At 32.3% G+C, this 13,359-nt stretch overlaps 1 protein-coding gene across 11 annotated transcripts in view; it reads left to right on the top strand.

Annotated features, from left to right (window-relative positions):
• Positions 1-13,359, top strand: part of COL11A1 (collagen type XI alpha 1 chain) — a 213,134-nt gene that overhangs the window by 104,331 nt on the left and 95,444 nt on the right. For all 11 annotated transcript variants that reach the window (XM_064371085.1, XM_064371076.1, XM_012438753.3 and 8 more), the window contains 7 exons: positions 1,547-1,600; positions 3,427-3,534; positions 6,569-6,622; positions 11,416-11,469; positions 11,773-11,817; positions 11,964-12,017; positions 12,124-12,168. In XM_064371085.1, the coding sequence (XP_064227155.1) occupies positions 1,547-1,600; positions 3,427-3,534; positions 6,569-6,622; positions 11,416-11,469; positions 11,773-11,817; positions 11,964-12,017; positions 12,124-12,168 (414 nt within the window). The remainder of the gene's footprint in view (positions 1-1,546; positions 1,601-3,426; positions 3,535-6,568; positions 6,623-11,415; positions 11,470-11,772; positions 11,818-11,963; positions 12,018-12,123; positions 12,169-13,359) is intronic.

Below are 13,359 nucleotides of genomic sequence, written 5' to 3'. Positions count from 1 at the left end.
CCCTTTCTACTTCATCTGTACCAAAATGACTCCAAATGTCCCACTTTCAGAGCGTTTTTTTTTTTTTGTGGCAGATGGTGGGGGCAGGCATGGGGTCTCCCTCTGCTGCCAAGCCTGGAGTGCAGCAGACAGATCTCTGTTCACTGCAACCTCTGCCTCCTAGGTTCAAGCAATTCTTGTGCACAGCCTCTGGGTATCTGGGATAACAGGCACCCAGCACCACGCCCTGCTAATTTTTCTATTTTTAGCAGAAACGAGATTTCACCACGTTGGCCAAGCTGGTCTCTAACTCCTTACCTTGGATGATCCACCCGCCTTGGCATCCCAAAGTGCTGGGATTACTGGCATGAGCCACCGTGCCTGCCCTACTTTCAGATTTTACTAGTAAAACAAAAACCTCAAAATATTCCACAGCACTTTGAATGAGTAATTGTTTAATTAATTTTATTGAATACATGAATGATTATTTCTTAGTAATTTAATTTTTTCTTGAACTTAAGAGATAGTAAGGTTGTTTATGAAACTTACTTAAAAATCCAGGTTTCAATAAGAATGATAGAACTTATTTCCATAGCCAAAATTGCTCCTCTCTTTATTAAAGGAGTCCCAGTTTTCAGCATTGTTGCTCTGTGCATATAGTGCCATAATGAACAATTTGACATGTAAAGGATATTATTAATTTCTATTTTATGTAATTAATTTTACCTGAAAGGAGATTGTAAGATACAGATCGCATTGAGCTAGAAAGCATTTATCTAAAGGATATGATAAAAAATATACAACATAAAATTCATAGGCATAAATTAGTAAATTAAGGGAAAATCATTTTATTTATTTTATTTGTTAATCCAGAGCTCTTGTAATACAAAGTTAAAATGATAATTATTTAAGTGTTTTCTTTTTTTGTTTTTTGGGGGAGGGTTTGGGTGACAGGCAAGTTCTTGCTCTGTCACCAGGCTTGACTGTGGTAGCACAATCATGGCTTACTGCAGCCTTGACTTCTTGGGCTCAAGCGATCCTCCCACCGCAGTTTTTGGAGTAGCTGTGATTACAGGCACGTGTTCCCACACCTCGCTACTTTTTGTATTTTTTATAGAGATGGGGTTTTGCCACGTTGCCCAGTCTGGCCTCAAACTCCTGGGCTTGAACAATCTGTCTACCTCGGCCTCCTAAACTGCTGGGATTACAGGCATGAACCACCACACCAGGCTAAATATTTACTTTTAATTTGTTTAGCTAGTATAGAATACATGTTGTTATGAGAGAATGGTTATTTCTATCATAAAATAAGAAGATTTAATGAACATATTTGTGAAAAATATCATAGGGTAATTTATAGCCAATAATCGTGAAAAAATGAGATGATAGTGGGGATCAGAATCTGTGACTGGAGTTGGAAAAGGGAGGAGGAGGTTTTAAAACTAGCATTCATATTTCTCAAAAATAATTAGCCCTCATTATCAGCACATAAATTTTTATAGCAATATTTTAGATTACTCCAAAGGACTGATTAAACTCCTATTTAATTCTTTTTATAATGTTTTAGGGTGAAGATGGTTTTCCAGGATTCAAAGGTGACATGGGTCTTAAAGGTGACAGAGTAAGTATAAAGAAAATGTGCACTAGTACATAAAAGTATATATATATATACACACACATATATATTTAAAATGTTAAAGATAAGTAAAGGAAAAAATATATATTCATATATATATGTATATATATATGTGCATAGCAAACACAGGATAAATAAAATGTTTGTATTGCCCAAGTCTTTGCTCATTTTAAGTTTTTATACAAAGATTTAGGCATTTTAATTTTTGTGGAGATAGTGTAGTATCAATTGTTTTTTAGATGATATATTTCCATAAGTTCCATAATAAACATGCACACACGCATGCATGCGCGCGTGCACACACACACACACCTGTTAGTATTGTTTATACACAGGACATTAGAAAGTTATGATCAAATTACTAGGAGTATTTTGATAAGTTTGTTCTAAATGTTGTTCATATATAATGAGCTATGCTGCCTGGAAGTATATGTCTGCAGCTTTCCTGAATTTTCATTGTATGGTGATGTTCAATTTTTGAATGTAAAAATAGTAGTTTTTTCTAATAATACATTATAGAAAACAAATGGAAATATTAGTTATCTAAAGTAAATTAAATGCTTTATTGGGAAGATTTATTTTAAGTAATATGCTAGTACCTGAAACATCTGAGCAAAGAAGCATTCTATAGGAAATATGTGTTTTCCTAAAATTCAAATGAAGTCTGCATGCAGGATTGAGGGCAATAGCATCCATATACAAGTTCTTAAACATTAAAGATAAAAACCACATACAAATAGAGGTATTTTTCTCATGTTCCAAACAGTAATTTCCAAAGCTACTGACCGATCTTTATTATTATTTTTCCCTTTCTCTCTGCAACACAGATGTGTTAAAAGCAATTTAATGTCATATATGGTAGCATCAGACTTTTGTAGATTTTAAATTGTCAGAATATATTCAGTCATTTATTAAATAGAAGTCAAACACTTTCAAGCCTCGTTGTCATGAACAAAAACCTGAGTAAACACACCAAAGTTGAAAACTCTGACTTTTCAGAAGACTGTAATTTATGCCTTTCATTCTCCAAATATATTTTTGTAACCGCCCGATGGGTTTATCTTGCCTGCTGCGCAGGCAGAGCTGATTTATCAAGACAGGGGAATGGCAATAGAGAAAGAGTTTAATACGCATAGAGTTGGCTGAATACAAGACTGGAGTTTTATTATTACTCAAATCAGCCTTCGCAAAAATTTGGAGGATAGGGTTTTTAAAGATAGTTTGATGGGCAGGAGACTAGGAAATGGAAAGTGCTGGGTTGAGGTGCAATCATAGGGGTGTGGAAAACGGTCCTTGTGTGCTGAGTCAGCTTCTGGCTGGGGACCACGGGACCACTTAAGTCACGAGTCACGGGTCTGGGTGAAGTCATCTGGTTGTCAGAAATGCAAAAGTCTTAAAAGACATCTCAAAAGGCCAGTCTTATATTCTACATAGTGATGTTATTTACAGGAGTAATTGGGAAAGTTATAAACATTGTGACTTTAGGAACAATGACTAGTCACTCTTTACTATGCCCACATTTTAGTGGAATTTACACCCCTCTCATAATTCTAACCTTGTGGCCTTGTATTAGTTTTTACAAAGGCAGATTTGTTTGGGGAAGAACTGTCATCATTTGAACTATAAACTACATTTCTCCCAGTGTTAGCTTGGCCCATGCCCAGGAATGATCAAGGGCAGTTTGAAGGTAAAAGGCAAGATGAAGTTTGTCAGATCAGATCCCTTTCACTGTCATAATTTTTTCACTGTTATAATCTTTGTAAAGGCAGTTTCATTTCCACTCATAAGAATGTTGTTACTCTGTGCCTCAGGGAGAAGTTGGTCAAATTGGCCCAAGAGGGGAAGATGGCCCTGAAGGCCCCAAAGGTAGAGCAGGCCCAACTGGAGACCCAGGTCCTTCCGGTCAAGCAGGAGAAAAGGTTAGTCAATGACTTTAAATCCACAGGTACTCTTGCAGATGAAGTTTCATTATCATTTTAAATTCTTTCAATAACTGGTGTCAGAAATTGAGTTCTTAATACCTTAAAGATAAAATGTGTCATTATCATTTTACATTTGCAACCATTACATTTCAGTGTAACATTAGGCAACATTAAAATGTGCTTTCATGAAGTATTTAGTGATATGGTAAATTTTCAATAATGTACTGTGAAGTTAAATTTGTTAAAAAAGCAAGAAATGTCTGTGACAAGTATTATCATATTATGTACACTAAAGCCAAATATAAATAATAATCTCTTGTGGATTGAATTCAAATGATTCCTTTTCTTTCATTTGTATATATATATATACATATATATATACACACACACACATATATATACACACATTTATATATATGTATATGTATAGCCTATATTTTAATAGGGGATTAAATTAAATTCCTATTAAATACTCCTAAAAGGTAAAATCATGAGATGGTTATCTCTTTTGTTACTCCTCATTTTCTAGTCCCCTATGTCCTCCTCAACCATGTAGAATCAGCTACTCTTAGAAATCTTCCACATTAGATGTTTAGAATTAAAGGATGTGCCATTAAAGGATGAAAGAATCAATGAAAGAGGGTCTACTTATGGTTTTGGACCAAGTGGAATCATCTTTTATTTTTTCCACTTAAATATGCAGCTCACATAATAATTATATTAAAAATTACTGGTATTCAGGTCCAAATTCAAGAGACTTTAATTTTAATCTGGGCTTGATGCAAGTATGTTTTAAACATACCCAGATAATTCTAATATCCATTGTTTTGAGAGACACTGGGTATTATGTATTGTGTCAAAAATGTTTACAACCATTACATTTACATTTCAATATAATATTAGGCAACATTATAATTTGCCTTTATGGAGTATTTAGTGACATGGCAAATTTTTAAAATATACTAGAAAGTTAAATTTAATGAGAAATGTCTATGACAAGTGTTATGACATTATGTATGCTAAATCAAAATATCAATAATAATCTCTTGCTGGTATAATTCAAATCCTTTTCTATATGTATATGCCTATATTTTCTACAATAAACATGCCATTATTTTATAAAATAAAGAAAATAGAAGCCCCCTCCATCCTATCTCAGAAAGAAAATATATTATATAGGTATTATATAGAGATTGCAAATAGCCAAAAAGAAAATTCCTCATGTCATTATGAATCATCTGATGTGACAGTTCTTATAGAATTTCATACTTTGAAACTTCCACAGTTTCACACTTTGAAAAAACATTCCTGTTTGTAAATTGATGAACAATGTTACAGTGTTTTGGCAGCAGAAGGAAAAGATCAGGGGCAAACAAGGCCTTATGAGGCATTTAAGCCCCTTCATTTAAAATGCTCCATGCCAGTAGTTAAAAGGCTACCCTGGACCTTTCTAACTTCTTAGACCCTGTCACATGTAAATAGTCACACAAGCTATTGTGATAAATCAGGAGCTTAAACTACCCCACGGTTCTTTTCTTCTTTAACATTTCATTAGTATTTGTTCGTTTATCGAAGGTGCCTGTCATCCTATTGAAAATAAATCTTTCTGTCGGAATTTATTTTAAAATGACTTTAAAGTGAATTGGAGTATATACATACATCCTAATGTGATAATTAACAAAGAAAACAAATAACTTGTGATCATAATTAGATAATTTTACTAATCTTGAAATCGATGGTATAAAACAAGCTGTGATAACTAAATGTACCCAAGGGGACATCATTATAAGTATGCTTCTTAGGGCTTGTTTGCATATTTTCCATCTGAAGACTACTTATCTATGCAATGCTGATCATGACTCAGATAACTCTTTAGTTCAATCTGCAATAACAAGATCATAAACCCTGTTCCTAATTTCTTTCCTTGTTTCATCCAGTAAAATACTTACGTTTATTCACAAACTTCTGTTCATTTTTTATGAATACACATACAAATTTGAACTTGAGTTTATTTTCCATTTTTAGCTGTTTAATGTATACTGAAAATAATGATACTTATGCTTTCTAATGTTTAAGACATTCGTAAATAATATTTTATAAATGAAGTAGTATGCTTCTATAAGTATCTTCTTAAGGAAATGGATGCATAGTAAAATTCCACGTACCTAATTTATTCAATTCATTTATTTTTTATCTTTCTGGCTGTTTTTTAAATTAACGCTTTGTTCAGATAGAAATTTTAGGGATGTTAATTGTTTAGGATAATATTTTAAACTATCTGGTATTTGTTACACATTGTTGGACTTCATTATAACTTAAAATTTGTTTTAGCACTTTTAGATTGAAGGTAACCTCATTGCACTGGAACAAAATGACATATTCAATTACCTGCTTGGAAGAATAAACAGTCCACAAAAGCCATCATTATTAGCTAAAGCTCTCAATACATATTATATTTATTAATCCAGATATTCCAAGACATTAGAGTGAAAGAAGAAATTTGGCTTAAAATTTATTTCTGAATTTCTTTGCCTATCTAAGGTTTACTTACTCACTGAGAAAACTCATGATCTCTTGTTTTATATTTAGACTGGGATAAATGAAATAACTTTATCAAAAAGATTTACTCTTGTTGGAGTGATAAAATCTAAATATTGTGCCAATTACATCAACTAATTTAAAATAGTATTTAATGTTGAAAACAGCTTAGGAGTATTTTTAACTGTGCTTTAGAATTCACAAAGGAGTTAGAGTTCTCTTTAAAAGCACAGGATTCATGTACCTAAAGAAGGCATCATCACTTATATAACAAAGGTTAAGTTAGACAACATTAACACATTAGAAATATGTTCAAAGCAACAATTTTCTTATTCCATGAAAAAACATAATGAAGGTAAATAATGATCAAAACGTGCAAATCTTCCTTTTGACTGTACAATACGTGATTCTAATATTCAGACAAAATACTAAAATTATGTAAACTTAATTCAACTTAAAATATTACTTGTATTATTATATATTTTAACTATAGGGAAAGCTTGGAGTTCCAGGATTACCAGGATATCCAGGAAGACAAGGTCCAAAGGTAAAACAGCTTGATATTTATAGTTTATTAACATTTTGTGAAGACAATATTAATCACATATGGTTACCTTACAGTTTGTACCACATCTATGTTACGATGAGTACTGAAAAATAATTTCACAAGAGAAAATCATAGGGCGTGTGGGCACCTGGAGTGCAGGGAGCTCAAAGAGCTTAGGTGATTATGGATTGCAGCATTTTTTATTATTGCATTTTAGGTTTGGGGGTACATGTGAAGAACATGCAAGATTGTTGCATAGGTGCATACGTGGCAGTGTGATTTACTGCCTTCCTCCCCTTCACCTATATGTGGCGTTGCAGCATTTTAGGAGATACAGTCATGAAAGGAAAGCATAATTGGTACTTCTTTCCAATTGGAATAAGAACTATCCTAGTATATCTGGAAGTTTTAACATGGATGACATTTGATGGATAATAGCTTTTGATTTCCTTTCTATTACCCTGAGGTTTTAAATTATCACTTGATTTGTTTTTTTTATTAATACACCTTTCACACTGTCTATTACCCTCATTCCCATGAGTATTTTTTTTCCAGGGTTGCCATAACAAACCTCCACAAACTTATTAACTTAAAACAACAGAAATTCACTGTCTTACAGTTCCAGAGGCCAGAAGTATGAAATCAAGGTGTGCCAGAGCCATGCTGTCTCCAAAGTTTCTAGTAAAGAATCTGTCCTTGCCTCTCCCTGCTTCTGGTGGCCCCAGGCATGCCTTGGCTTGTGGCTTCATAAAATCAGTCTCTGTCCCCTTCTTTATATGGCCCTTTTTCTGTGCATCTTCTTCTCTTCTGTCTTTTTTAAGGACATTTGCTGTTGGATTTAGGGACCAGCTGGACAATCCAGGAGGATCTCATTTCATTAATTTAATAACGTTGGCAAGATTTTTTTTTTTTTCCGGGTGAAGTAACATTCATAATATGGATATATCTTTTGAGGAGCCACCATTCAATTCTCTATCACTCAAATCTCTTTTTTAGCTATTTGAAATATATATATTTTAAGCATAAAAATATGGTTTAAAAAATGCATATTTACCTTGGTGTACTATTTTTCTCAAATGAATTGTAACACTTTGTTAAGGATCCACTTGATACATTCAGTAGTTAAATTAAGCTTGCTAATTTAATTAATATATAAATGATGATTATTAATAACAGAATAGTTATGATATGGGAGGGGACAGAGAAGTGCTGGGTAGTTTCATTTATGCCATTCTTTTAGTTATATGTAATTATTTTAATTACATGAGATTATATCAAGCTATCTGTTTATTGAATTTGATCCATTCAGGCATAACAGACACAATAGATAGGGCAAATCCTGCTTCTGTAACATTCTTAAACATTTATCTATTTATAATTTCACGTATAACGATGGGAGACAAAAATGTCCTTCTCCTTGAATCTGTAAACCATATGCCCTCATGTTCCCTCATTGCCACGTGATAACACTCTCTTAGGCTTGCTGTATAGCTTTGTTTTACAACTTTTTCATTGAGTTTCCAAAAAAATACTTACTTCCTTGAGTAGCAGGGGATAAATATAATGCTTTTGAACCCTTCTAAAATAAGATTTATGCCATCTGTGATTTAAAAATAATACAGGCATAATTTAAATATTTTCTGGCTGTACTCAGAACATTAATACTTTTTACTATTTAAATATTGTCTCTTATATGCTGCTCTGTCTTCCAGTTAGCATCCTTTCAAATATCAAGCATTTTCACAAATATTGTGAGTAAAAGGAACCATTTGCTGCATAATCAAGGACCTCAAGCTGTCCTTACATCACTTCATGCATTCTTAATCTATTTATGAAGTTAAATTATGATTGTTTTGTTTTGAATTAAAAACATAGAAAATTGTCAAAATATTACATGAATGAGCAGAATTTTATTTTATGAATTTATTTAAAATTTTGTTTTTTCCCCTAAGTTAATTCTCTGATAAGTATTATTTGAATTCTTTTTATTAACAAAATGCAATAGAATAACTAAACAGAAACGTTTCCTCCTAGAGGTATCCAATACTTCTTAACCCTTTTACCAAAATGTCCAAAATTTTGTTCTTTATTTCTTCATATTGCTTCTCTTCATAACTCATTGATTATTTCTGTGATCAAAAAGCTCTTAAGTTTCTCTATTCCAAAATGAAAAACTGATTGGGACATCAAAGATCAAAAATAGCTTCACATATTTTTTCCTGTGTGTAAGCTGATGAATTTTGAATAAATTTGAATTTTTATTTTACTAAAGTGAAATTCCATTACCAGTCTCTTTCAAGCAGATTAAAGACTGTAAGTGGACATTATATTAATTTCTTAGTAGCAATATTAACCATAAAGGTATCAAAAAGATGTAGCACCAATGTGCCATAAAATGATAACTGTTCCATAAAATAAAATCTATTTTAAGGTAGGATAATTTTATATTTCAGATAGCATTTTAAAAATTTCACATTTTTTAGTTTCACATTTATTGACTGAGCCAATTTCACAATTAATCTTTGAGTTTATGGCATTTGTGTGTTTCCACATAAAAACAGGTACTATATTTTCATAGAAATTATATATTTTAGTGATAATTCCTCATGTGGGAAGCAAAAAAATAGTATTTCCATATGTTCAACAGATTAATTGGTGGGTTGGACATTTTTCTGTGTTTTCTCTCAATTTCCTAGGGCATAAACTATGTAAGAAAATAAATTTATGAAATACAAAATTGGCACATAATGTCTGTTTGTTTAAATGAGGTATCTATAAATATGTTTAGTTGTCTCTTCTAGTCAGGACAGAACTGAATATTTGTCTCCCTTGCCTCAAAGTTTTTGTTTTTATACTGGATTATACTTATTTGTCCCATTCTTGTAATAGTCACATAGTAATACTGTGGTAGACATAACTATCTGATTCTGTGTAGAGAAAGAAAAGTGATTTTGAAAGGTCTTTCAAATGTAATGTGCAGAGATTTTTTTTTCCTAATATGTGAATATTATACATCCTGACAGTTGTTCTCAGACTGATCACAAGTTAGCTATATAGGCATGGAATAACACATATAGGAAAACATGTTATAAAAAGCAGCTTAGAGTGTACCCTTCAGGTTATTCTTTTGACTATCAGCTGTCATGGGGCATCACATACAATTTTCTTTACCTGCTTTAATATTGCGTAGGAAACACAAATTGATAGCATCTTACCTTCCTGATAAGTGTGTAATATTCACTGCTTTCAAATTGGGAACAGGGCTAAATAGTTACCTCCTGTGCGTAGATAATACTCTACACCTGGCTGTTCTAACTGTACATGCCTAAGAATACAGCTCAGGACGTCTCAAGTTTCACAGTACATGTGACCTGGAGAGGTTGTTAAAAATGCAAATTCCTGGACCTCACTGCCAGAGAGTCTGATTCTGTTTCAGTAGATGTGGAGTGTGCCTTGGCAATCCATATTTTTAGCAACTACTCTAGATTATTCTGATACAGAGGAGCCGTGTTATCACTTGGAGAAACATTATTTTTAGGGGTAGTTCAGTGCAAATGAGTAGATTAAAAAAAGAAAGGAATGTATTCAAGTCCAAGGAGACATTATGCACCAATTTTGTTTTTCATAAATTTAATGTACGGGGAAGTTTAAAATTTGATGTCTACTACTCTCTGCTAGACATTTTATGTATTATTGCACTTAATCCACACAATGGTCTAAAAAGGAAAACTCTCCACTAATTCTTTTTCAGGGTCTATAGTTAGCAAGTTGAGCAGCAAGGATTGAACACTAATCTTTATTTTGTGACAGTGATGAGGGAAGCTAATCACAATCATGATCAAATAAATATCTGAGCAGATAAAAATCTAGATATATGTGTAAAATCATATAGAAAACGTGGTTATTGGGGATTATATTGTATCTGTAAAATGTGGCCATTTGTGAATGAAGTTGTGCTTTTTTAAACATAACATTTACAATAATTATTATTATATATGATTATTATTTTTATACCAAGCATTCTTTTTTTTCAATCCTACAAATTTCAAAGTACCTATAAGGTATGTATTATTGTCCTCACTTTGAAGAAAAAAAAAAAAATACTCGATGACCGTAAGTAATGTACCAAACTTACTTAGCTGCTGCATAACAAACATAAATCTCGAAATTGTGTCTTCGGAATTCTAAAAAACAGAATTTTAATGCTTGGCTGTCTGACTTCGACTTTCCACTAGATATAGTTGTATTCCAACACCAAATAGAAAAAGTGGAGTAAGGTTTTTAGTCTATGAGTTGATCCACTTTTAAAAATGTAAAAATACTCAACTAAAAAATGGTAACTATAGATATATGATAATATAAATTCAGGAAAAAACATTTTCTAAAATGCCTATTTTAATATTTGACTATTCCTATTTGTGAAATAGGATTTTTTTTTTAGAATTGAAGCAAATATATAGAACTTTACATTGAAATACATTTTCTATAAAATGTCCTGTAATTACTATTTTATAACAAGAGATGTAATAACACTTGATTAATTCATTTACTTAGAAGGTTAAAACTAAAATGTTTTATCAATTTGTGCTTTCAATGCTTCCAGGATTTCAGATATCATTGTAAGTTAATTTTCACTTACTTCGTTGGTAGCTGTATGGTATCTCAAAATTATATTTTTGATTTAAATATTAACAGCTGTGTGAAAATCAGTCTGTTACAAAATAAATTGCACCTTGTGGCTGAAAATGTTAATTGCCATGTTTGATAATTGTTTTTTAATTTTATTATTGTAGGGTTCCACTGGATTCCCTGGGTTTCCAGGTGCTAATGGAGAGAAAGGTGCACGGGTATGATATATAAATATAATGTTTTGAACTATGTAATATAAATGTCCTTAGCTAGACATAGTGGTGTGCTCTTGTAGTCCCAGATATTTGTGAGGCTGAGGTGGAGAATTGCTTGAATCCATTAGTTCCAGGCCAGCCTGGGCAACATAGCAAGTCTGTCTCTAAATGAATACATGAATGAATGAATGAATGAATGCATGGATGGATGAATAATGTTCTTGCATGAGTACTCAGTCTTAGCACCGGACTCACAATTTATTGTGATATACTGCATATTGAAATTGTTTGAACTGTCTTTGATAGGGAGTAGCTGGCAAACCAGGCCCTCGGGGTCAGCGTGGTCCAACGGTAGGTGCCTTGATTTAAAACGATGTGCACTTTTCATATTGAATTTAGTTTTTCAAGATAACTTATTTTTCAAAAATAAAAATTGATTCAGTGTCTTAGGATTCGCCAGGCACTAATTCAGGTTCATCTTTTGTTCTCATCTGCAGGGTCCTCGAGGTTCAAGAGGTGCAAGAGGTCCCACTGGGAAACCCGGGCCGAAGGTATCATCTGCACATTTTCTGTTTGGATGTTGCTGTAGGTTTATTTTCCAGACATGCTATGAGAAGGAATTGAAACCAATTTTTCTTTCTCTTTTCTTGGTACCAGGGCACTTCAGGCGGTGATGGTCCTCCTGGCCCTCCAGGTGAAAGAGTACGTATAATACAGCTACATAATAGAAAATGAAAATTATTATTTCTGCAAGTATTCCGATTTCGGGGAAAAGATGTATGTCTGCTAATACAAGTGCAAATTTATCCACAAAATCTAGACTGAGTTTAAAAATGCTTATTTTTTAATTTATTTCCCTTCACCAATAAAAAAGCTTAATCAGTATGTTCTAGTAATTATGTTACAGAAATGAGAAAAATGTGTATAACTGGACTAAAATATCACTCTTATAGTCAAGCCAATATGTATGTATTTTAATTTTAAATACACTTGAAACATCTTTGCCCTCTTCTTCACCTTGCTTGCTTTCCATATTGATACTCATTTTGTTCACAGGGCTGGCAGCAATATTATGCCAGTAAAAAACAAGCTACTAGTAGCCATTAAGCCAGAATCAACATACATTCAACTCAAGATAAAACATCTATTCCAGTAAATAGAATAACTATTTAGTAAATTGATTTTTAATTGATATAAGATGAAGCCAAATACATATGAACAAGTATGCCCTTTGTTTGACTTTTTTGGCAAAATATAGCATTTTTGTAGCCAGATTTTTTTTAAAGTTATGCTCCTGATATAAATTTAAATATTAGAATCTGTATTTCTTTAAAAAACTAGAATCATTTCTTTATATTCTGTGATAATTTTCAGTATACGTAGTCAGTTTAATATATTTTTGTATATTATTATTTGAAATGTATAGGCGGTGTTTTACAGAAAGAAGAAACGCCTTGCAATGCATAACCTATAATTGAAAATGAATAATTTTTATTTGAGTAGAAGTAATGAGCAAAACTTGAGTTTCTATTTGTGACAAAAATAGGAGTAGATAACACACAAGACTAAACATTTAATTAGAATTGCTTTAAGTCTTTGATTTGTATTTAATTAACTTTCCACTCAACGTTTCTCACTCTTGATGAACTGTTCCCAAATTAAGTCTATTTATCCTGTAAATTTTGAGCTCATAAATAATACATGCATTTGAAGTATTTTATGGTCAAAGTCATTTTAATAAGATACATTCAAATTAATTAAAATGGCAAAATAATTAAATGGAGTAGAACAATTTAACAAAAAATAGCACAACTATGAGTTTTGTTTTCAGACACCACCTGTTCTCTCCTCATGCATTAGGTTTTGTCTTCCAAAATGTTATGATCAACAATA

Source organism: Aotus nancymaae, unplaced genomic scaffold (genome assembly GCF_030222135.1).
Source record: "Aotus nancymaae isolate 86718 unplaced genomic scaffold, 86718_ANA_hifiasm-v0.15.2.pri h1tg000117l, whole genome shotgun sequence".
Classification (NCBI taxonomy): domain Eukaryota; kingdom Metazoa; phylum Chordata; class Mammalia; order Primates; family Aotidae; genus Aotus; species Aotus nancymaae.
This window is presented reverse-complemented; position numbering and strand designations above follow the sequence as displayed.